Source organism: Sinocyclocheilus grahami, unplaced genomic scaffold (assembly GCF_001515645.1).
Source record: "Sinocyclocheilus grahami isolate Dianchi unplaced genomic scaffold, SAMN03320097.WGS_v1.1 scaffold219.1, whole genome shotgun sequence".
Classification (NCBI taxonomy): Eukaryota; Metazoa; Chordata; class Actinopteri; order Cypriniformes; family Cyprinidae; genus Sinocyclocheilus; species Sinocyclocheilus grahami.
The window spans coordinates 2,337,012-2,360,497 of NW_015505398.1; the positions used below are offsets into that span (position 1 = coordinate 2,337,012).

The 23,486-nt window shown below is 38.3% G+C and overlaps 1 protein-coding gene across 2 annotated transcripts in view; it reads left to right on the forward strand.

The window, feature by feature from the left end:
- The window catches only part of LOC107596476 (collagen alpha-6(IV) chain-like), a 126,543-nt gene extending 103,566 nt beyond the window's left edge, over nt 1-22,977 (forward strand). For both annotated transcript variants that reach the window (XM_016287222.1, XM_016287221.1), the window contains exons 24-47: nt 2,778-2,828; nt 6,888-6,959; nt 7,085-7,192; nt 7,614-7,832; nt 7,942-8,103; nt 8,541-8,549; nt 9,537-9,707; nt 9,972-10,115; nt 10,313-10,432; nt 10,657-10,838; nt 11,024-11,087; nt 11,215-11,289; nt 11,432-11,539; nt 11,642-11,749; nt 11,892-11,963; nt 12,061-12,180; nt 14,994-15,110; nt 15,307-15,468; nt 15,570-15,668; nt 15,770-15,919; nt 16,035-16,151; nt 17,351-17,542; nt 20,421-20,707; nt 22,036-22,977. In XM_016287222.1, the coding sequence (XP_016142708.1) occupies nt 2,778-2,828; nt 6,888-6,959; nt 7,085-7,192; nt 7,614-7,832; nt 7,942-8,103; nt 8,541-8,549; nt 9,537-9,707; nt 9,972-10,115; nt 10,313-10,432; nt 10,657-10,838; nt 11,024-11,087; nt 11,215-11,289; nt 11,432-11,539; nt 11,642-11,749; nt 11,892-11,963; nt 12,061-12,180; nt 14,994-15,110; nt 15,307-15,468; nt 15,570-15,668; nt 15,770-15,919; nt 16,035-16,151; nt 17,351-17,542; nt 20,421-20,707; nt 22,036-22,296 (3,170 nt within the window). In that variant the 3' untranslated portion in view covers nt 22,297-22,977. The remainder of the gene's footprint in view (nt 1-2,777; nt 2,829-6,887; nt 6,960-7,084; nt 7,193-7,613; nt 7,833-7,941; nt 8,104-8,540; nt 8,550-9,536; nt 9,708-9,971; nt 10,116-10,312; nt 10,433-10,656; nt 10,839-11,023; nt 11,088-11,214; nt 11,290-11,431; nt 11,540-11,641; nt 11,750-11,891; nt 11,964-12,060; nt 12,181-14,993; nt 15,111-15,306; nt 15,469-15,569; nt 15,669-15,769; nt 15,920-16,034; nt 16,152-17,350; nt 17,543-20,420; nt 20,708-22,035) is intronic.
- Nucleotides 22,978-23,486: the final 509 nt, after the last annotated feature.

Below are 23,486 nucleotides of genomic sequence, written 5' to 3' on the forward strand. Positions count from 1 at the left end.
AAACATTTTTTGAGTGGATTCGAGGAGTTTAAATGGGTGCAATAAAAAAAGTAACAAAAGTGTACACAAAAAATTAGAAAAAAAGTATTAAAATGTTCCAATATAAGCTTTCTGAACCAAAAATAAAATGTGCCATTTTTGGCCTTTGGGTCATTTTGACCCACGAGGGACACTTTTGTTATAGGTTCGGGAGGGACGGATGAGGGTTTAAAATAAAACCAAGAGAATGTGTAGCTCAGCCACAATGGAGGAGGAAATTATAACTTCTTGAATGATGGCAATCTGGAATCACCAATAACAAACAAATAAGAAATTATAAACAACACATTGTAAATTTTTATTTTTACGGACTTTTTTTACAGTGTAAAATAGCAATTTTTACTAGTAAGAATTGCATTGTAGAGCTCTCTATTCAACACAACCTCATTATGATAATTGCACCTCATGCATATTCATAACATGGGTGACTGTCTGTCCAGATAGGCTCGTGGGCAATCCATTGATATATAACGCCATTGCATTACGGGTGTCCTGAGTTCAAGTCTGGGCTTGTGGACCTTTACAATCCCACACCCCTTTCCCCAATTCACTTATACTGTCCTATCGAAATAAAAGCAAAAACGGCAAACATAAATCTTAAAAACAACAAAGTGGGAGACTACACCTCTGAGTTGTTCACTCAAGCAGTTTTTAATGATGAATAGCAACACTGATGCTCTAATGATCTATTAAGTAGCCTATTATATTGATTGAAATCATTATAAAATGATTATGCTTTACAGAGTAGAAATATAACCTAGGTAATCTATATACTGTAAGTTCATTTTAAAGGTAAATTCATGCACAGAAAATATTTTGGGCTAGGACTGTGATAATATCATAATTGTTGACACTGTGCATGTCACTCACTTTGCCAAAAAAAAAAAAAAAAAGAACACAACCACGTCTTGACAGTCCAAAAGCATTTACTGCAGATAAACCTTTTGGAATGCAGTTAGAATGCCCCTATAATTAGTTATGAGGGAAAAAATATCCCTGTATGAGTATTTGTTTTTTTATATTCATAACATCTGATATAGTGAAGCAATAACTTAGAGTACAATAACTTCAAAATAGCAGTAAAAATCAAGTTTGAAATAATTTTCATTAAAACATCTAATTGCCATATTTCCAGTGTCCTGCCTATAATTAATTTTTCTGGACAAATACAAATCTTTAAAGCCATTTTTCTAAGTTTCACACTCTAGTGAGTTTCACTGGAGCAGAGCGGCAATCCACCTGTCACTCAAGTGGTCACGCCCTTAATTGTGCAGAACTTTAAGGCTTAATATAATTTAAACGGATGAGTTGTAAAAATATTCACCCCCTCACAGTTGTCATGAAGGGCACAAGTAATTGGCATTGTTTCATTAAAACATCTAATTGCCATATTTCCAGTGTCCTGCCTATAATTAATTTTTCTGGACAAATACAAATCTTTAAAGCCATTTTTCTAAGTTTCACACTCTAGTGAGTTTCACTGGAGCAGAGCGGCAATCCACCTGTCACTCAAGTGGTCACGCCCTTAATTGTGCAGAACTTTAAGGCTTAATATAATTTAAACGGATGAGTTGTAAAAATATTCACCCCCTCACAGTTGTCATGAAGGTCACAATTACCTATATAGACCAAAACCACTTTTTGTACCAAGCTGTAAACATATTTTTTCTGCTGTAAAGTTGGCCATTTTAACATGGGAGGTCTATGGGACTGACTCCCTTTTGGAGCCAGCCTCTAGCGGCCAGTTGATGAATTGCAGTTTTAGTCACTTCCGTGTTGGTTTCAAGATTTTTACTTGTTAGAATGCAATTGTAGAGCTCTGTAAATGGATTTCTTACTAGTAAGAATTGAATTAGAGAGCTCTGTAATTGCATTTTTACTAGTAAGAACTGAATTCGAGAGTTCTCTAATTGGCATTGTTACTAGTAGGAATTTAATTATAGAGCTCTCTAAATGAATTGTTACTAGTAAAAATGCAAATATGATGAGTAACGCTGGGAATATTTTAAGTTATAACGGCTTGCCATACTGGCATGTAATGTATGTGATTAGCCTACTTTTTAAAAGAACATATATATTCATATACAGTGAATTAATTGTATGTACACAAATCAAGGTGAAATTTTGTCAATACAAGCCTTCTCAATCTCCTCAAGAGGCCCACTTAGCATATTAAGTTTGTTTTGTGAGTTTACGGTATACGATTAAACAGTATAAGATGAGCTTGGTTGAAAGTGCTTCAGTTTAGAGGTTGCTATACCTCATCTTGACAAGCATTCAGCTTGTCATGCTTTGTACGTGTGTCAGAGTGAATGGGTGTGCAAATGAATCTTTACATTTTGCCTGTGCTAACTGAACTTTTGACCTCTGTGCAAGCCATTCCATTCAGAGAGAAATTGAGCAGGTGTAATTAAATCATAGCAAGTCTTAACACTCATGTCTGAATCACCAAATCCTTTCACTTCTCAACATGCTCTCCATCTCTCTCTCTATTAGTAATGGAATGGCATTGACGCAGCCATGCATATGTTCACTTTTTGATTTCTTTATTTGCACTGCTTTAACCGAATGTGCTGGTATATTTGAATGAGCTTTTTAATTCTCTACTAAAGGTACAATCATTTTCATGCTTATGCATTTGATTTCTTATTGATGCTGCCCGAATTAACTGATCCCTAAACCGATTGATTGACAGCTTCTCTTGCAATCTCTCTTGCCCTTGCATGTTGTCTGACTAGGTGACAGCTGTGGGCAGGCGGGGCTTAATGATGCCTCTTTGGAAGAGGGAGGTGAGATGTGAAGCCCAGAGCTGCAGCCAGTAAAATATAAATCAACATTTTCCAATGGCCTGACTGTATCAGACAGCTTAACTGTAGAGTGTCCACAAAGCCCGACCATACCTTACCTTCATTATGACTTCCCTATAGCTTGAGATGTCTAATCCAGTTAGTCTCTTGCCATTCTGGAAAAGTGGTAGTTGCCATATTGCCATATTGCATGTTATTAGCTTTTCTATACTGACTTTACTGGGGAAGGATGGGGTTATTTTCTTTTTTACTCAAATTTGCTTTGGTTTTGCCCTTTGTAGCGACACAACATTAGTCCCAACACTTGGTCACAAACACCCATGACATGCCATCGATTATCACGGAAGATATTTTGACTTATCCTTCACAAGCAAAGATTGCCTCTACTACATGCACTTACAATGGAAGTCTATGCAGCAATGTATTGCAACACTAAAATACACAGTTATGTGTTATTATGAGCCTAGATGGATAAAATTATGCATAAAGCTCTGTCATTTACTAACATTATTTCCAATACGTCATGTTATTACCATGTAAAACCAATAAACACTTTTGCAACATACACCATGGATGGACAAATCCAACAACAGAAGTATTAATATAATAATTAATATAACCACTTTAATTAATATGTTCTTCAATAAAAATACAAGCTGCATGTTTCTTTTTTAAACCCTCTGAAAAGCATTTTCATTGTATGTGCATTACTATACACATTTCTGTTGTCTTCATAAAGTATGTGTTTTCTGTAAAGCTGCTTCAGTACATTGGAAGTACATTGGAAATTGACAGCATATGAGTTCTCCCTGCCCTCCACATTAAAATGTGGTTCTATGTGTTTTGGAATCATTTTTAGGACAGTTCGTGAAATTATAATTCTGGACTGCAGTGTAATTGCAGAGTTACAATACAGTTAGGGCCATATATATTTGGACACAGGCACAATTTTTATTATTTTAACTGCTGACCAAAATATATTCAAGTTGCAGTTATATAATGAGTATGGGCTTAACGTGCGCACTCTGAGCTTTAATTTGATGGCATTCTCGTCACAATTGGAGGAAAGGTTAAAGAATTACAGCTCTTTAATGTACCTCCCCCCTTTTTCAAGGGACCATAAGTAATTGGACAGGTGACTCAAAAGCTGTTTCATGGACAGGCGTGGGCTATTCCTAAATTATTTCTACATAAGTTAAGCAGGTAAAAGGTCTGGAGTTGATTCTAAGTGCGACACAACATTAGTCCCAACACTTGGTCACAAACACCCATGACATGCCATCGATTATCACGGAAGATATTTTGACTTATCCTTCACAAGCAAAGATTGCCTCTACTACATGCACTTACAATGGAAGTCTATGCAGCAATGTATTGCAACACTAAAATACACAGTTATGTGTTATTATGAGCCTAGATGGATAAAATTATGCATAAAGCTCTGTCATTTACTAACATTATTTCCAATACGTCATGTTATTACCATGTAAAACCAATAAACACTTTTGCAACATACACCATGGATGGACAAATCCAACAACAGAAGTATTAATATAATAATTAATATAACCACTTTAATTAATATGTTCTTCAATAAAAATACAAGCTGCATGTTTCTTTTTTAAACCCTCTGAAAAGCATTTTCATTGTATGTGCATTACTATACACATTTCTGTTGTCTTCATAAAGTATGTGTTTTCTGTAAAGCTGCTTCAGTACATTGGAAGTACATTGGAAATTGACAGCATATGAGTTCTCCCTGCCCTCCACATTAAAATGTGGTTCTATGTGTTTTGGAATCATTTTTAGGACAGTTCGTGAAATTATAATTCTGGACTGCAGTGTAATTGCAGAGTTACAATACAGTTAGGGCCATATATATTTGGACACAGGCACAATTTTTATTATTTTAGCTGCTGACCAAAATATATTCAAGTTGCAGTTATATAATGAGTATGGGCTTAACGTGCGCACTCTGAGCTTTAATTTGATGGCATTCTCGTCACAATTGGAGGAAAGGTTAAAGAATTACAGCTCTTTAATGTACCTCCCCCCTTTTTCAAGGGACCATAAGTAATTGGACAGGTGACTCAAAAGCTGTTTCATGGACAGGCGTGGGCTATTCCTAAATTATTTCTACATAAGTTAAGCAGGTAAAAGGTCTGGAGTTGATTCTAAGTGTGCCATTTGCATTTGAAAGCTGTTGCTGTGAACCCACATCATGCGTTCAAAGGAACTCTCCATACCAGTGAAACAGACTATTGTTAGGCTTCAAAAACAAAACAAATCTATCAGAGAGATAGCAGGAACATTCAGAGTGACCAAATCAACAGTTTGGTACATTCTGATAAAAAAAAGTGTGGACTGGTGAGCTCCGCTACATAAAAAGTCCTGGACGTCCACGGAGGACAACAGTGGTGGATGATCGGAGAATCCTCTCCATGGTAAAGAAAAACCCTTTCACAATATCCAGCCAAGAGAAGAACACTCTCCAGGAGGAAGGCTGTCAAAGTCTATAATCAAGAGAAGACTTCACAAGAGCAAATACAGAGGGTTCACCACAAGGTGCAAACAAGGCCAGATTAGACTTTGCCAAAAAACATCTAAAAAACCCAGACCACTTCTGCAAAAGCATTCTTTGGAAAGCTCAAAAGAATCACAGATCATCATCTGTGAAACACCAGTGTGATGGCATGAGCATGCATGGCTTCCAGTGGCACTGGGTTACTGGTGTTTAGTAATGACAAGACAGAAGCAGCCGGATTAATTCTGAAGTGTATAGGGATATGCTGTCTGCCCAGATTCAGTCAAATGGAGCAAAGTTGATTGGGCATGTCATGGCCCAAGCTATCTTTTCTATCTTTAAAAGAAGTCTCTCAAAGATTGGGTTCTAGGTGTCAAAATTAGACTTTATTAGCAGAGAATAAAGTCGAGATGTTCAGCTGCATACATCTGAAATCTTGGGTCTCACTGCTCTGGTTATATACCATTCTGTGAGTCTATTTTTTCTTACAGTGGTCATCCTCAATTATTTTCTGTACATCACGATGTTGTTTTTTAACTGTGGTAAACAAGTTCTTCATTATATTCTGAAAAGACCCCCTTCTCATATGACTATCTATATGTTACCCTTGTGACTCTTCTTTCAATACATCTTTTGAGTTATATGATCATTGTATGGCTGTACATTAGACATGGGTTAAAAAAGTACATGTCTTATAAGTTACCCTTGTCATATGACTGGCACATCTCTGCAAACACTTTCTTGTAACACATCTTTAGTAGAGACATAACAGCATAGAGGTATAGAATTAATAATATAGAGATAAAGAATTATAGAAAACTATTACAGGCGGCACTTCTTAGTACAAATGGACGATGACCCAAAACATACATTTTTTCAAGCAAACATTTCACTTGCTGAAGACAAAGCTAAAGGCAGAAAGACCCACAAACATACAACAACTGACGTCAGCTGCCGTAAAGGCCTGGCAAAGCATCACAAAGGAGAAAACCCAGTCTCTGGAGATGTCCATATAAGTTCCAGACTTAAGGCAGTCATTGCCTGCAAAGGATTCTCAACAAATGTTAAAAATGAACATTTTATTTATGATTATATTTATTTGTCTAATTACATTTGAGCCCCTGAAAATGGGGGGACTGTATAAAAATTATTGTAATTCCTAAGCATTTTATGTTATATTTTTTCAACCCCTTGAATTAAAGCTTAAAGTCTGCATTTCAATTTCATCTTGATTGTTTATTTTTAATTCTGTTCTGGTGGCATACAGAGCCGAAATTATGAAAATTGTGTCAGTGTCCAAATATATATGGACCTAACTGTATATTCCCTCCTGTCCATTTTCTTATCAGCCAACATTCACTGATCTTAGGTGTTCAGATACATCGCTAACTAACAGTTTACACAAACACCCATGTTTTAATACTTGGTTTGTCATGGTTAGTTGTAGGGAATGTGTGTGGAATGGGCCATCATTGACCGTTTTTATGTGTTACTGACAATGATATGGATGTCAACAGGAACACCCCTGCCCTGTAGGATTCCTGGTGAACTTGGAGATCCAGGTTACTTTGGAAATCCTGGGTTGCCAGGTAATTTGATTTCTAAAAGTATATTAAAGTTGATTATTGTAGTAATTTAACTATAAAGAGTAATTTAACATTTAAAATGCTAAAATGTGTTCTTTTGCATGTTTGTGTTTATATAAATATATTAGGGCCAAAGGGTCAGCCTGATTCCCCAGGAGCAAGTGGGCGCCCAGGGTTTGATGGGCCAAAGGGTGAGAGAGGAGAACCAGGCTCTGGAGGTCAGCCAGGACCTCAGGGTAAGATTACAGCCCCAAATGTGAATGGGTGCCCCATCTAACCACAAATTTTACATTTAATTGGTCAGCTTGTTTGGGCTAGCCATATATTTAAAAGTATAATAGCAATTGCATTATTCTGCATCAAATTGTATTAAGGTGCGGTCACATTTACTGTTGAAATTTTGCAGTCATTCCAATAGGAATCTGTGTGATTGGGATTTTCGCAGGAGGGTGAAAAATTTCCCCTTACAAATTTCACTCATTTTCAAATTGTAACATGATATCACCTCACTGAGCAACAAAATCCTTTGCTGCTTTAGGTTTGAAATTGACTTCTGTGTGAACAGAGCTTCTTACATCTCTACACTATTGAGAAGAGACAATGGACCAATTTCATGAATGGGACTGCACCTTTTTAAATTGGCTATCTTATGTTTAGGGTTTCCTGGACCCAGAGGAGATCCAGGTTTACCAGGAATAACAAATGCTGGCTTACCAGGGCCTCCAGGAAGAGATGGTTTTCCAGGTTTGCCAGGAGCTAAGGGAGAACCTGGTGTGGTGCTTGGGGCCACTCCTGGAGGTCTAGGTTCTCCAGGGAGACCAGGAGAGCCAGGAGACAAGGGCCAACCTGGTGTGCCTGGTTTACTAGGGAGGCCTGGTAAGTTTGATTAGATACTTATTACACGTAGATACTTCCAATCATTAGCACCAATCCTGTTAGACATTGTAAGTCATGCTAGATATCAAGCTAATGCATTCCTCCTTAGGTAATGATGGACGCAATGGCTTTCCTGGCATAAAGGGAGAACGAGGTGTGGATGGAATTCCTGGTCTTGTAGGTCCCATAGGTCCACCAGGAGAAATCCCTCCCGGCGGTGTTCCTGGTCCCAGAGGGCCACCTGGAGCTAAGGGATTTGATGGACCTTCAGGTAACCAAATCAGATCAATTTTAGTGTTTTATCTAATAATATGATTATTTGTTCAACAAGGACTGCTCAGATACTACATATGCTAGGGTAAACTCTGCCTTGAGCTCTACAGTAAGCAATTTTTTCAGTAAGACCTTTCACATTTACATTTTTAAATCTTAACCTGGGTAGTTATGGTTTGATTTAAATTTTCATGTATTGTTTGCTACTGTAGATTTGAGTTGCGGTAAAATGTTTCACTGGCTCTTTCTCTTCTCATCAGTCTTCGTCAACCTGTGTTTACTGATCTTCCTTACAAAAATATCTGTTTTCATTATTCTTTTCTCTATGGTCATCCTCCCCTCCTTCTCTTTTTCCATCACCATCATTTCCACCCTCCCGTCCTTCCATTTGTGGTGTCACCCTCTTCTATTTTTGGTGTTGGGTCACCTCACTAGGCTGCCAAGGTGAGAAATATTGTCCTCCCTGATGCCCTCCATATAGTGTTAATGTTCCTCTAACACACAATTCACACTCTTGCAAAGCTTCCTCTTAATGCACTTGTCTTTCCTTGTGTTTCCAGTGCTCCTAATTAATATTTCACCCAAAATGATGACAGAATATTCATTTTGGTTGAACTTTCCCTTTTAGGCATCTGTTTCAAACCAATAGAGCAGTTTGTTCATAGTGACAATGCAGAATTCATTTGTTTATTTGGATCTGCAAAATGTTAATTAGAAATTTCTTGGATTGACCATCTATTAAAAAAATGTCATACATGGTCTTTTAACATCGGAGTGGTTTAAACTGTATTCCTCCATCTTTTTGTGTGTTTGTGTACCATGAAGCAAGAAGCACATAGTGCAATCACATGTAAAAGATGACCCAAAACTTGTGTGCTGAAGTACTAATCCTCAGGTTCAATGAATTAGCAATCTAGTCTCTAATCTAACAATCTAGCCTCAGAACTTGCTTTAACCCTGATGTGCTTGTGTGCCTTTAACCATAAACCCACCTACTGGTAAACAGCAGCATCTTTAGTTAATCATGTCAACTTTAGTTAGTCATGTTCCAGCTTCTTGTACATTCAGTCTATAATTAGACTTTACATTAAACTGACATTTCCACAAATTGTGAAATCCAGTACAACAAATATCAGTAAATGTTTTTTTTTTTTTGCAACAAAAGATGCAACATTTATTGCATCTTTTAGTAATTTAAATTCATTAGAATTTACTTGTTTTTTCTTTAATTACCTGTTATTTAAAGCACTGCATGCTGTCTTTAACGTATTTCTTTAGTGGGTAAGTGTGTTCACCTGCACAGTATTGTGAGTTTATTTACTCATAAAAAAAAATCTTAATGGAATTTATTTCAGTGAAATCCAAATAATTTCTAGGCACTTTCAGAGCTAATGCCTATATTATATTTTAATGATTTTTTTCCCTCCACAGGTTTCCCAGGGCTGAAGGGTATGAGAGGAGATCCAGGGCCTCAAGGGCCTGGTGGAATAAAGGGTGTACCAGGACTCCCTGGCATCCCAGGGTCACAGGGATTTAGGGGACCTCCTGGACCCCCTGGCATTGGGACACGTCCCGGCATACCTGGAAGACCAGGAGTAAAGGGTATGATATTGCAGAAAGAGATTACTATTTAAGTTGATTTGACTTTGAGTAATATTGCTGATAGAAGCTATTCTAGATTCACTTGTGCAGTCATTTTAACATGCTTCTACTATCTCTAAAACCACACTATTGAAATTTGTTATGCTGTGCATTATTACATCAAACAAGCATCTCAGAGATTGTTTCAGATAGCATAAAATAGTCTAATGAGCACATTTTACTTTTAATTATAATAATGTAGATATTTTGTTATCTGTGTTCAAGGGGAGAAGGGGTCTCTTGGATTGTTGGGGTTCCCAGGTTTACCTGGTTCTCCTGGAGTCCCAGGTGGCCCAGGTGTTAAAGGTTTACCTGGTTTTGATGGGCAGGATGGCTTACCTGGAGGAACTGGATCAAGAGGAACCAAAGGTATATTGATGGCACTTGCAGGACATTTGATTGTGGATTTTTTTAGTTAAGTGAAACCATAGAAGGCACTCAAAAAATAATTCAGAACTTCAGAAAGAACAAAGATATAAAATAGTTTATTGTAATTATATTTTAAAATGCACTACAGTAATACAATTAATGTACTAAATTAATGGATATATGTTTGTGTTTTAAAGGGGAACGTGGTACTCCTGGTCTTCCAGGACCCTCACCAGTGCTTCCAGTAGAGCAGCTGGAAAAGGGTCAAAAAGGTGAACCAGGAGGTGGTGGACTGCCTGGTTTCCCAGGACCAAGAGGTACAAAAAGTGGACAGACCATCCAACTAGACCTCAGTTCCTTAGATTCTAATGATGAATCCATGCTGTTTAGTGGCATAAAGGTGTTCATGGACTTGTGATGTTGAGCTGTTCTGTAGAGTTATCCAGTGGAGTTATTAATGACATTTTCATTTAAGCTTGTGATAAAAGAACCAATCATTCAGTCATTAGAATCTCAGTAAAACAAAATGTTTTTTTAACAGGTGATAAGGGTTTTCCAGGGTCACCTGGACGTCAAGGCTTTCCTGGATTACCTGGTGTTGCAGACCAAGCAAAAGGTTTTCCTGGCCAGCCTGGACTCCCAGGTATTCCTGGCTCCTTTGGCTTCCCTGGTCCCAAAGGTTCACCTGGAGTTATGGGCTTCCCTGGCTTACCAGGCCTGAGTGTAAGTATCCTGTATTCAGGCCACAAGTATAGTATAAGTATGTATAACATTTTACTATGGATGCAGCAGTACTAATACTGTTATCAGCAACGGGTCTAACGTGGTCTCATACTTGCACTTGTCAAAATATGTTATGCATTGAAATATACATTGTCTCTTATTTTTCGTGTTGTTCTCCATTGCAGGGTGATGATGGTGTACCTGGTGTTCAAGGGTTCCCAGGAACTCCAGGACAATCTGGTGGCAAAGGTGAGATCTCTGTGATTGTCAATCCCAAGCATAATAATAATAATGTACCTTATTTCTGACCTACAATACGTATGGCAAATGCAAGTAGTTGAATAGTAGTCTGATGCCTGTAAACATTGTCTTTAAGGTGAGAAAGGTGATTCATATGAATATTCTGGACCCCCTGGAACAAAGGGTGTGATTGGAAATCCTGGATTCCCAGGTTAGTAAGAAATTTTCTTCAGGTTCTTAGTATGTATATGGTTTATAAACTCTTCTATTTTTTGTACTATATTTCATTTTAATAATGTAAATTCCAGTCTGATTTCTTAAATAGATTTTTGCCCTTTACCTTTCATAACTAGGTGGTCCAGGACTTCCTGGTGAACCAGGTGATCCTGGTTTCCCAGGAATATTGGGATTTCAAGGCCAGAAAGGTTTTCCAGGAGAGCCGGGAGCACCTGGATTTGGTAGTACATGGAAGTTTGAATCCACACTTGATGCTGTTTAAATTATTTCAGCTTTTAAATCAGCAGCTTCCTTAATTTTATTTTTATTGTTGTATTTGTTTATAGGCTCACCAGGCCTCCCAGGCATTAGGGGTCTCCCTGGTTATCCAGGACAGAAGGGGCGTGATGGAGATTTAGGCCGTTCTGGAGCTCCAGGTTCACCAGGAGAGAAAGGTTAAACAAGAACTTGTACCATTTTGCCATTAGATATTGCTAAAACATATGTTTTTCAGCTGTAGTCATTCATCTTTCTACACACTAATAGAACCCAGCATGTTGCCATTTCTGAAATAGCCTGTTTCAAATCTTACTTCAGGTTTTCCAGGATCACCTGGTTTAGATGGACTCAATGGTCTTCCGGGATCCAAGGGCTTGTCTGGAGTTCCAGGTACATTATTAGATGAACCTCTGATTATAAGGTTCTACATTATACTTTAAACATGAACAAACTAGTGAATGCTCATTTATTTAACATATGTCCTCAGGTGTGACTGAAGGTGGTCGGACTGGAGCTCCTGGTGTGAATGGCCTGAAGGGGGAGAGAGGCTCATCAAAGCCCGGAGCACCTGGGCGCCCTGGAGAAAAAGGATCCAGAGGAGACACTGGTGAGGAGCATCATGTGTATGGACCACTGAACACGCAATTAACCTCACCAGACCTTTGGCTATATCTGAAACTCTTAAAGGTGCCATAGAATGGAAAACTGTATTTACCTTGGCATAGTTGAATAATAACAGTTTTGTACATGGAAATGACATACCGTGAGCCTCAAACACCATTGTTTCCTCCTTCTTATGTAAATCTTGTGCATTCAAAAGACCACTGAAAAATAGGTGAATCAGAACATAACACCGACTTTGACGTTACAGTCAGGATCACTAATATGTACGCCCCCAACATTTGCATATACCACCCATGTTCTAGGCCAGCCGGACATGCACAGCCGAACCATCAGAAGTTCTGCAGGTATTGTGAAGAAACAAATGAGGATAATAGCGAAAATGGCAGTTCATGGAAATAAATGTTATGTTCCAGGCTGTGCAGGGGATGTGAAGTACAGGGATGGGTCGGTGTCTGTATTCAGAAAGGCATGGAAAGTAAATAACACGCATTCTAATAAAATAACGCGAGCCACTAAAGGGACATGGTTAGCTACTTGCTAGCAGTAGCCCGTTACATTACAGTACATAAGATTTCACTTACCACATAAACAGAGTAAGGAGAGATGACTGAGGATGATGGCGAATGATTTACAGATCCTGAGCACCACTGACAAGCATCTGATCTTGTAAAATATGTCGTTGTAGTTTACACAGCACGTGCGATCGCAAATCTCGAAAGTGAAAGTAAAAAGCGATCGTGCATTCGTAATAATGTAAATTCCAGTCTGATTTCTTAAATAGATTTTTGCCCTTTACCTTTCATAACTAGGTGGTCCAGGACTTCCTGGTGAACCAGGTGATCCTGGTTTCCCAGGAATATTGGGATTTCAAGGCCAGAAAGGTTTTCCAGGAGAGCCGGGAGCACCTGGATTTGGTAGTACATGGAAGTTTGAATCCACACTTGATGCTGTTTAAATTATTTCAGCTTTTAAATCAGCAGCTTCCTTAATTTTATTTTTATTGTTGTATTTGTTTATAGGCTCACCAGGCCTCCCAGGCATTAGGGGTCTCCCTGGTTATCCAGGACAGAAGGGGCGTGATGGAGATTTAGGCCGTTCTGGAGCTCCAGGTTCACCAGGAGAGAAAGGTTAAACAAGAACTTGTACCATTTTGCCATTAGATATTGCTAAAACATATGTTTTTCAGCTGTAGTCATTCATCTTTCTACACACTAATAGAACCCAGCATGTTGCCATTTCTGAAATAGCCTGTTTCAAATCTTACTTCAGGTTTTCCAGGATCACCTGGTTTAGATGGACTCAATGGTCTTCCGGGATCCAAGGGCTTGTCTGGAGTTCCAGGTACATTATTAGATGAACCTCTGATTATAAGGTTCTACATTATACTTTAAACATGAACAAACTAGTGAATGCTCATTTATTTAACATATGTCCTCAGGTGTGACTGAAGGTGGTCGGACTGGAGCTCCTGGTGTGAATGGCCTGAAGGGGGAGAGAGGCTCATCAAAGCCCGGAGCACCTGGGCGCCCTGGAGAAAAAGGATCCAGAGGAGACACTGGTGAGGAGCATCATGTGTATGGACCACTGAACACGCAATTAACCTCACCAGACCTTTGGCTATATCTGAAACTCTTAAAGGTGCCATAGAATGGAAAACTGTATTTACCTTGGCATAGTTGAATAATAACAGTTTTGTACATGGAAATGACATACCGTGAGCCTCAAACACCATTGTTTCCTCCTTCTTATGTAAATCTTGTGCATTCAAAAGACCACTGAAAAATAGGTGAATCAGAACATAACACCGACTGTGACGTTACAGTTGGGATCACTAATATGTACGCCCCCAACATTTGCATATACCACCCATGTTCTAGGCCAGCCGGACATGCACAGCCGAACCATCAGAAGTTCTGCAGGTATTGTGAAGAAACAAATGAGGATAATAGCGAAAATGGCAGTTCATGGAAATAAATGTTATGTTCCAGGCTGTGCAGGGGATGTGAAGTACAGGGATGGGTCGGTGTCTGTATTCAGAAAGGCATGGAAAGTAAATAACACGCATTCTAATAAAATAACGCGAGCCACTAAAGGGACATGGTTAGCTACTTGCTAGCAGTAGCCCGTTACATTACAGTACATAAGATTTCACTTACCACATAAACAGAGTAAGGAGAGATGACTGAGGATGATGGCGAATGATTTACAGATCCTGAGCACCACTGACAAGCATCTGATCTTGTAAAATATGTCGTTGTAGTTTACACAGCACGTGCGATCGCAAATCTCGAAAGTGAAAGTAAAAAGCGATCGTGCATTCGAAAGCAGTTTCAATGCCCCGCATTTTAATGCATTTTATATACAGTATAATTACCCAACGATATAACTGCGAGAGAAAGTATTGAAATATATATTTTCCCTGTGTTTCCTTCCTGCTGTGTGAGCTACTGAAATGAGCCGCACTGTGAAAAAGCCAATCAGAGCAGAGCTCAACATTGAGCCGCACTGCGAAACAAATCCTAGGGTTGTAAATGAACATGTAAAACCGTTTCTGGAGATTGTTTGCCCATACCTAAGCCACATACCTTCTATGTAGATATCAGAGAACGATTTAAAATATTGTATCAATGCATTCTATGGCACCTTTAAAATAAGGGGAAAATATATATATTAAAAAAACCTCTAAATGCATATATATTTACAAACCAATCATGGGGCCATTGCTTCTAAATCCAGCTTTGTTTCTCTTTCAATTTGCTTGTTTGTATTTAATTATTATGAAATCTTGGTTTTCAGGTGCCTCTGGTTTGAGAGGCTGGCCTGGTAATCCTGGCCCCCCTGGCCCACCTAGTCCTTCTAATATCCCTGGTCCTCCCGGAGACCCTGGACTTCCGGGATTAGATGGACGAGAAGGTACAGGACATTTCTGTACTCTCTGTTCTCATCTTTGTTTTGATATATATCTAAAACAAAAAGATGTTTGATCTAGAGGACTAGCAATTATATTTCCTCTTAGATCTGTTTCTCTTTGAGCATGAACTTGTAACCTTTTGCAGTTGCCCATAGTTCTTGTGATGCATTGAAATCAGTTGAACTGGATCTTATGTAGGTCCCTTAGGCCCTCCTGGCCTACCTGGTCCACCAGGCCCTGGAACAGTCCAAGGAGACAGGGGAGATGCCGGACTTCCTGAGCGACCAGGAATACCAGGACCACGTGGAGACCCCGGTGATTTTGGAGCACCTGGATTTCAAGGCAGTCCTGGTTTTAAAGGTATCTTTTCTACTGTTTTAATATTTTTCTGTCTCTTTAACTGTGCTCCCATATTTTGTTAATTGGAATTTATTCATTTATGTGCTGTCTGGATTTACAAGGACAAAGTGGTGACCCTGGCTTTACTGGTGTACGTGGACCACCAGGGTTCCCTGGAGAACCAGGAGATTATGGCAGGAATGGACCCAAAGGATTAATGGGTCAGTAGGCATTTTAAATCTTTAAAAAAATTAATAAATAAATAACATTAATAAATCATGAGCATTCTTGAAACATCAGTTTTTTCTTATTGTCCTCTCAGGTTTTCCCGGTCCTAAGGGACGTCCAGGTACTGTGGTCCCGCGTAACATAACCGACAGTATGCCATTGGGTGAACGGGGCCCACCAGGTCTTGATGGGTTTGTTGGTCAGGAAGGAATGCCAGGCCTGCCAGGCAGTCCAGGATTCCCAGGTGAGTGTTTTTTTATTGCCTTTGCAGAAGATAAGAAAGAAGTAAGAAATATGAAACTGAAAGTCAGTTATTTAACCTTTTAACTCCAATTTCAATTCCTCTGAAAATTATCTAGGTCCCAAAGGACTCAGAGGGCCAGTGGGTAGACTTGGTCCTGTTGGTGCAGTTGGATCTCCTGGAGCTTTTGGTGACCCCGGATCTCCTGGAATCCAAGGACCCACAGGAACCCAAGGTAGAAAGAGTGTTCTTCTACCTTTTACATCTTTTATATAAATGTTTCTGAGCAGTGGTTCTCAAATGGTGGTACACAGATCTGTTCTGATCATAGATCAGTAGTAATTAAAATAATGCAAAAAATCTAACCATATAACCCCCCCCAAATTGTATGAGCCACCAAACTGCACAGACATCAGATAAATACACAGTCTAAGACACTAAAGTGAAAAGACATTAGGATGATTATTTATTAAGAAATTATTATAAATAAACTTTTATTCAGCAAGGATGCATTAACGTACTCAGAAGTGACAGTAAAGACATTTATAATAATACAGAGGATTTATATTTTAAATAAATGCTGTTCTTTTTAACTTCCTATTTATCAGAAAAAAACTGCATCATGGTTTCCACAAAGATATTAAGCAGCAATAGTTTTCAATATAATAATGAGCAACAACTCAAAATATTAATATGATTTCTAACCATGTGATGCTAAAGACAGGAGTAATGGCTTCTGGAAATGCAGCATTAATATCACAGGAATAAATTACATTTCAAAATATATCAAAATAGAAAATAAATATTTTAAATTGTAATAGTTTCATAATATGACCGTTTTTAATTGTGTTTTTGACCAAATAAATGCAGCCTTGGTGAGCATAAGAGACTACTTACAAAAAAATCATACCTCAAATGTTTGACTACTGTAAATATTTAAATATTTATAAAAATGTATATACATTTTTTGCAATACACTTTTTTGTAATAAACATTTAACATTCATAAACATACATTGTGCTATAGACATTTTTGACCTTGTTTTGTGTCACTTGATTTCTAGTGTAAAATTTGGATTCTGAAGCAAAATCAGATGAGAACCGTTAGTCAAGTGTATTATTTTGACTGGTTACACTTGTGCTTTATGTGGATACATCCAAATTACTTTGATTATTTCCTTGCAAATCATATTATTTAATCACTGTGACTACATAGGATACACGTGTAGAAGTAATTTTAGTGGTCAGATTAGGTAGATATTTCATTAACTTTATATTTGTAAGGTAGAAATTTTATTAACAGCAGCATATTTTCAAGTGCGTAAGGTAACACCAGATTTCCCTGCTTTTTTCTGGGTTACATCTTTCACCCATTTCCTCTTGTCCCTGCTGTAACTGCCTTTCAAATCCTTCCACTTTCGCATATCTTCTACAGGAGCCCGTGGCCCAACAGGAATGCAAGGTCTTCCTGGTCCACCGGTGCGCAGTACCGGTATCGGTTATACTTTGGTGAAACACAGTCAGTCCAGCCAGGTGCCCATGTGTCCGCAAGGCATGGCCAAGCTGTGGGAGGGCTACAGTTTGCTCTATGTGGAGGGGCAGGAGAAAGCACACAACCAGGACCTGGGTGAGAAACTAGTGTTGTTATTATAACAGGGTTTCCGCAGGGTCTTAAAAAGTCTTAAAGGGGGCATAACACACACAGATTCACCCAATCTCATGTTAATCTTGAGTACCTATAGAGTAGTACTGCATCCTTCATATCTCCAAAAAGTCTTTAGTTTTATCATATTTATAAAAGAAAGATACAGCTTTACGATTCTCTCCGGAAAAAGCCGAGCTCCAGGAGGCGCACCGTTGGCGGAGCTGTGACCAGCACTTGGGCGCCCGAATGCCAACAAAACAGACATTTGATGCCATTTCACTTACCGTCTGCAGTTCTGAATCATGACCGGGATCTTTTATAGCTGGGACTGCTCCATCTTTCAGAATCAAACGATGTGCAAATCCAGCTTCGAACTAGGCCTTGTTTATAAAACGTTCGTCAACAAACACACTTGTGAAACTCGTTGCTGCCCCGTAAAAACAAACTGTATCCACTGTTTACATAACGCTGGGTTCTTTAGGAAGCTGAACAGAGTTATCTTTCCCTTACAACCAAAAACACACTTCTTTGGATTGGAGACATTCTTCCTGAGCAAGTCCCATGCAGCGCTGCCGCCGGATGAAGCGCATTGATGGGCGCGATCTCGCTTTCACTCTGGTCGATGCGTGCGCGGGCGCGCTCTTCCAGGAGAAATGCCCATATAAGGAGTTCCACCCTTGTCTACATCATGAAGAGCCACGATCGAAAAAAACTCTCTGAAACTTGTACAAACCTGGAAGTACGATTTTTGGCACAGAAATACTCTGTCATACGTCCAAATAGTTTTTTGAAACTTTGTCCATGCTTAGGATGAGAATCCAACTCTTTAACAGTGTAAACAACTCTGAATGCATGAAATGAATCCCCCCCCTTTAAATTTAGTTGTATCAAATGTAAGGCCTTAAAAGTCTTAAATTATACAAGAAAATCTCAATTATGATTTCAAGAAGTCTTAAATTTGGGGACGGAAAGACCAAAATTGCGATATGGCTTAATGTGACGATTAAACTTCAAAAGGCTAACGTTATGATTTAATTGAATAAACACAAGCGCTGCAGGTTCAAAGTCCAGTGCAACTGCTTTGTGTTCTGCTGTTACCGGGGAAACAGTTATATTTCTACCAAACGCTCCACCTGCTGGCAGAGAATGAATGAGCATTTTCAATAAAACTGTTGTTTTGTTCAGAGTTCAGACCAATGTGAAAATCGACCCATGTTTTTACCTTGCAAACATGCAGAGCTTTAAATGTGAACTGGTGGATCAATAAGAAGACAATGCATTATAAAAATCTAAACATAGGGGTGTGCGATATGTGTGGTCTGCCATAATATCGTAATTGTTGTTTTAACGATGTGCGATTTGATATTTTGAGTATATCGTGAAAAGCAAACACAAAACACACCTACAGAGTACACGCATACATTAGGTGATGAAGTCTAGCAGGTTAGACTAGTGCGCGTGCGCATTTAGAGTGCGTTCTTTCACTGCATGAATCAGTCTATTAAAATGCATTTAGAATTATCACATAATTTAAGATATGGGGCAGAAAATGTATATATTTAAATCATTTGATATAGTTAATATCATACGATGAGTGCCGTTTTTTCTCCAAAGGTAAGCATGATTACAAATTTGATATTGATTTTATACAACAGTTCAATAAACAAGTAGTTAATATTAAGAGACTTACGTTTTAGACACCATATTTCCTGTTTTTGCTCTATTTCTCCAACAAAAATAATTTCAAACACAGCAACAGCGCTGTTTTGCGTCTCTGAGCAACAGGACGCTGTTTTGTTCCTGAATGAATCACCCTTTTAAATTATTCGGTTCAACACAATGACTCACTTAACAGTGACTTGCTGCCACCTACTGGCTGGTTTTAATTTCACATTTAAGGTACCTTTTCATTTTTTAAATAATTTCAAACATCAATTTTCAATGTTTTATGTTTGTAATATCAAAACATTATTTATGCATTTGTAATTGCAGGTTAAAGTATTTAATGTCCCTCTGAGCTGCATTAAACAGTGTGTAAATGCATCTAAATGCCACTTCTAATGCAGCTTCTGTGTTTCCTCTGCATTGCAAAGATATATTTTGTTGATACTTATTTAATTTGCTTGGTAACAATTAAAGAAAAAATGGCTTAAAGGTAAAAATGCACATAAAACTTGTTGGAAATTATAAATTTCTGTTACTGCTGTGAACTGACCACACAGAATTCAGGAGTCAGCTGTCCACGGTAGTCCTTAAGATATCAGCACAATAACACACTCAGCAAAATATCGTCTAATTATCGTTAAAGAAAATAAAAAGAAAATTATCGAGATATGATTTTTTGTCAGTATCGCACACCCCTAATTTGTTATTTAATTGATATAATAATTTATTGATAATAATTGTTTAAATTAATATAATAATACTTTTGACTCCTCCATTTTCTTAACAATGGTTTAAAGGCTGAAATGTAAAGTTTATCATTTTATAAAACTTTGTTTTTGTGAAAACTTGTATCTGAACTGTAAATTATGCTTTTTTACAGTCATTTTACAGTTTAATATGGTACTATAGACATTGCCCTACCCCGCTCATATGGTATTAATTTTATTTGTGCAGGTCTTAAAAAAGGTCTTAAAAAGTCTTAAATTTGAGCTTAAAAATCCTGCAGAAACCCTGTATAAGGGTTGTCAATTTTCATACCATTTTTATCATTCTGTTTGGGAATAGATAAATTTGGAATATGTATGTAGTTGTGGATCAGTTTATTGTGGAATGTGTAATCTACACAATTTTTTCTGGCATGTACTAAGTTGACTTGCCTCAAGATAATCGAATTCAAATGTTCTCTTCCTCACAGGATTGCCCGGCTCCTGCCTGCCGCATTTCAGCACCATCCCCTTCCTGTACTGCACAGTCGATGAGATCTGCTACTATGCTAGTCGCAATGACAAATCCTATTGGCTGTCCACCACGGCACCCATTCCCATGATGCCTGTGGCAGATCAGCAGATATCTCAGTACATTAGCCGCTGCTCAGTGTGTGAAGCTCCATCTCAAGCGATCGCTATCCATAGCCAAGACCTCAGCATACCGACCTGCCCTCAGGGCTGGAGAAGTCTGTGGATTGGTTACTCCTTCCTTATGGTAAAATTCAGTTCTACAGCAATGCACATACTATAACTGCAGATTCAGATCAACTGAGCTTACAGTGTAGAACGTTCACTCATGTGTATAAAATAATGTTCAAACACTTGACAGTTAATACAATAAAATACATGTTGACAGTTAATACATATAGGCCTGGGCGATAAAATGTTATCGATATTCTTTGATAACGATAGAAAAAAATGTTCGATATAGCGCACGATATAGGCACGTGCTATGAGTGACACAGACAGCACACACAAACACGAACACATGCTGAAATGAGTGCTGAGCCTGCCTATGATGAGGAGATTGTAAATAAAGAATGAATATTAGTCGAATTTAAAATAAACATTTGAATGTAAGGTGTGCGTCAGGGAGCGTCATCAGTGGCGCGTGAGATGCGGTGATAATGATGTAAGTGACGTTGTAGTTTAATATTTTGTTAGTCTAGCCCACGAGACGTGCCGCTGCTGTGTTATTCATTCAAAATATTAGAGAAATATAGAAGCTCAATCTTGATTAGGTTAAAACCGAAACCAAGCCATTCACACAGAACGCATATTCAACGCATTTTTTTTGACTGCTACACTCGCGTCACACACAAGAGATGTATAGAAAGCCATGCAAAGTTAAAACAGTTGAAACTTTTAGAAAACACGTCACGAATTTGTGGAGGTTTATTCCTTTTCACTGCATCTCATATGTTTTTAAATGCAATCTGTGTGAATGGCACTTCGGCTCTTTGGATTAAGCAATGCATAAATACATGATGCTGTTTTGTTCATAATTGTTTATGCAATTTACGAAATTATATTAGATTTTTATGAGTTAATTTAGACGTAATGCACGTTTTTTATAGAGTTACTTCCTTGCGTTGACAATTTAAATGCGCTGCATTATTTTGCTCATTGCGCCCTCCTGTGGCCTCGGGAGATAAGACAAAAGTTTCCTTTCCTTATTTAATCTGCATATAAAACATTAGAAATTAGATATTTGTTTAATTTGTATTTTGCGTCTGATTGTTATAACAAAAAATATTTGTTGTTTGTCTCAATAAATTGGGTTAATTTAAAAATACAGTGGTTAAATAAAAAAAAATTCTATAGCTTTGTTTTAAAAAAGGTTATAAAAAATGTCAATAATTATCAATACCGAACGATATGAAACATATCGTTGATACATTTTTTAGCTATATCGCCCAGCCCTAGTATTATATTCATATGAGCTATTTAATATGTATAATAGTATACTTGTTTTTTTTTAAATGTTCATGATATGGATACATTTAGAAGGTCTCCTCACTAGTGTTTATGTTTGTCCTCCAGCACACAGCCGCTGGTGCCGAAGGAGGCGGTCAGTCATTGGTGTCTCCTGGCTCTTGTCTGGAGGATTTCCGCGCCACCCCCTTCATCGAGTGCAACGGAGCCCGCGGCACCTGCCACTACTTCTCCAACAAATACAGTTTCTGGTTGACCACGGTAGATCAGAACGAACAGTTCGTCCAGGGCCCTTCCCAGGAGACGCTGAAGGGAGATGAGTACCGGTCACGCATCAGTCGCTGTCAAGTCTGCATGAAGATCTTGTAGCTGGTAGATGCACTGCAGGAGACTGTAACGAAACGATTGGAAGAAGAGTGGATGGGATGAGATGAGTAGAGGAAGATAAAGGAAACAAACATGAACTGACTGAATCGATTTCATGCCCTTGATGCCCAACAGTGGTAATACGAAGGGCTAAGGTGAGTCCATGGTAAATATCGGGGTTGGAATGAAAAGAAGTGGAGAAAGAGATTTTGCTCTTTATCGGTTTATCAACAGTGGTGCTATGTTGTGTTTTTGTGTTAAAGCTTTTTCTTTAAGTTGTCATATTCACGGCTACCTCAGAGAGTGCATCCCAGACTCCCAGTGGATGGCACGGAATAATACAGTACACCTTGATTTTTCAAAAGAATCCATGCAGCGATGAAAACATTACTGCATTTCATGTATATGTTTTGGCTTCAGTTGCCTGTGTTGGTGCTTTCTTCACATTCATGTAAACCATTCGTTGTTCTTGGACAAACCAGCACTTTGCAATCTACATGAATAAGATTGTCCTCATGGTTGTCACTTGAAATGATTAGTCTAACCCCATACATATTCTATATGAATTGCACTGAACTTAAAAAAATAAGTTAAAGTTCTTTCACATGCAGTTGATCTAAATCAGGGGTAGGCAAGTTCGGTCCTAGAGAGCCGCATTCCTGCAGAGTTCAGCTCCAACCCTAATCAAACACACCCGAACAAGCTAATCAATGTCTTCAGGATTACTAAAGCCCTATTCGCACAGGATTAGTATTATCTGGGGACCTTGTGTGATTTTGAAATTACCCCCCCACATCTGAATTTCGTGTGGTGCATTCGCACGGGATAAGCGGAGCCTGTGTTTTACTCTAATTTACTCTCTGCAGGACTGCGGCTCTCTAGGACCGAACTTGCTTACCCCTGATCTAAATTCATCCAGTTCACCTAATGATATATCATTTTCTTTATTGGTGAGAACATTCAAACATCCATCAAACATGATGAGGATGGTTAATACCTTACAGATCATCTCTTGGTCTTTTAAGGTGTAGGTTTTCAGCCTCAGTAATTAATTACATGACCAAAAATGTGTATAATATTTTTTAGATTCAAAATGTAATTTCCTTTTTATAAAATGTCTAATTTACTGTGTGCATTGCAGATGATAAATAGACTAATTTTGAAGTGGCCAGTCTCTTAGAGAGCCACTTGAT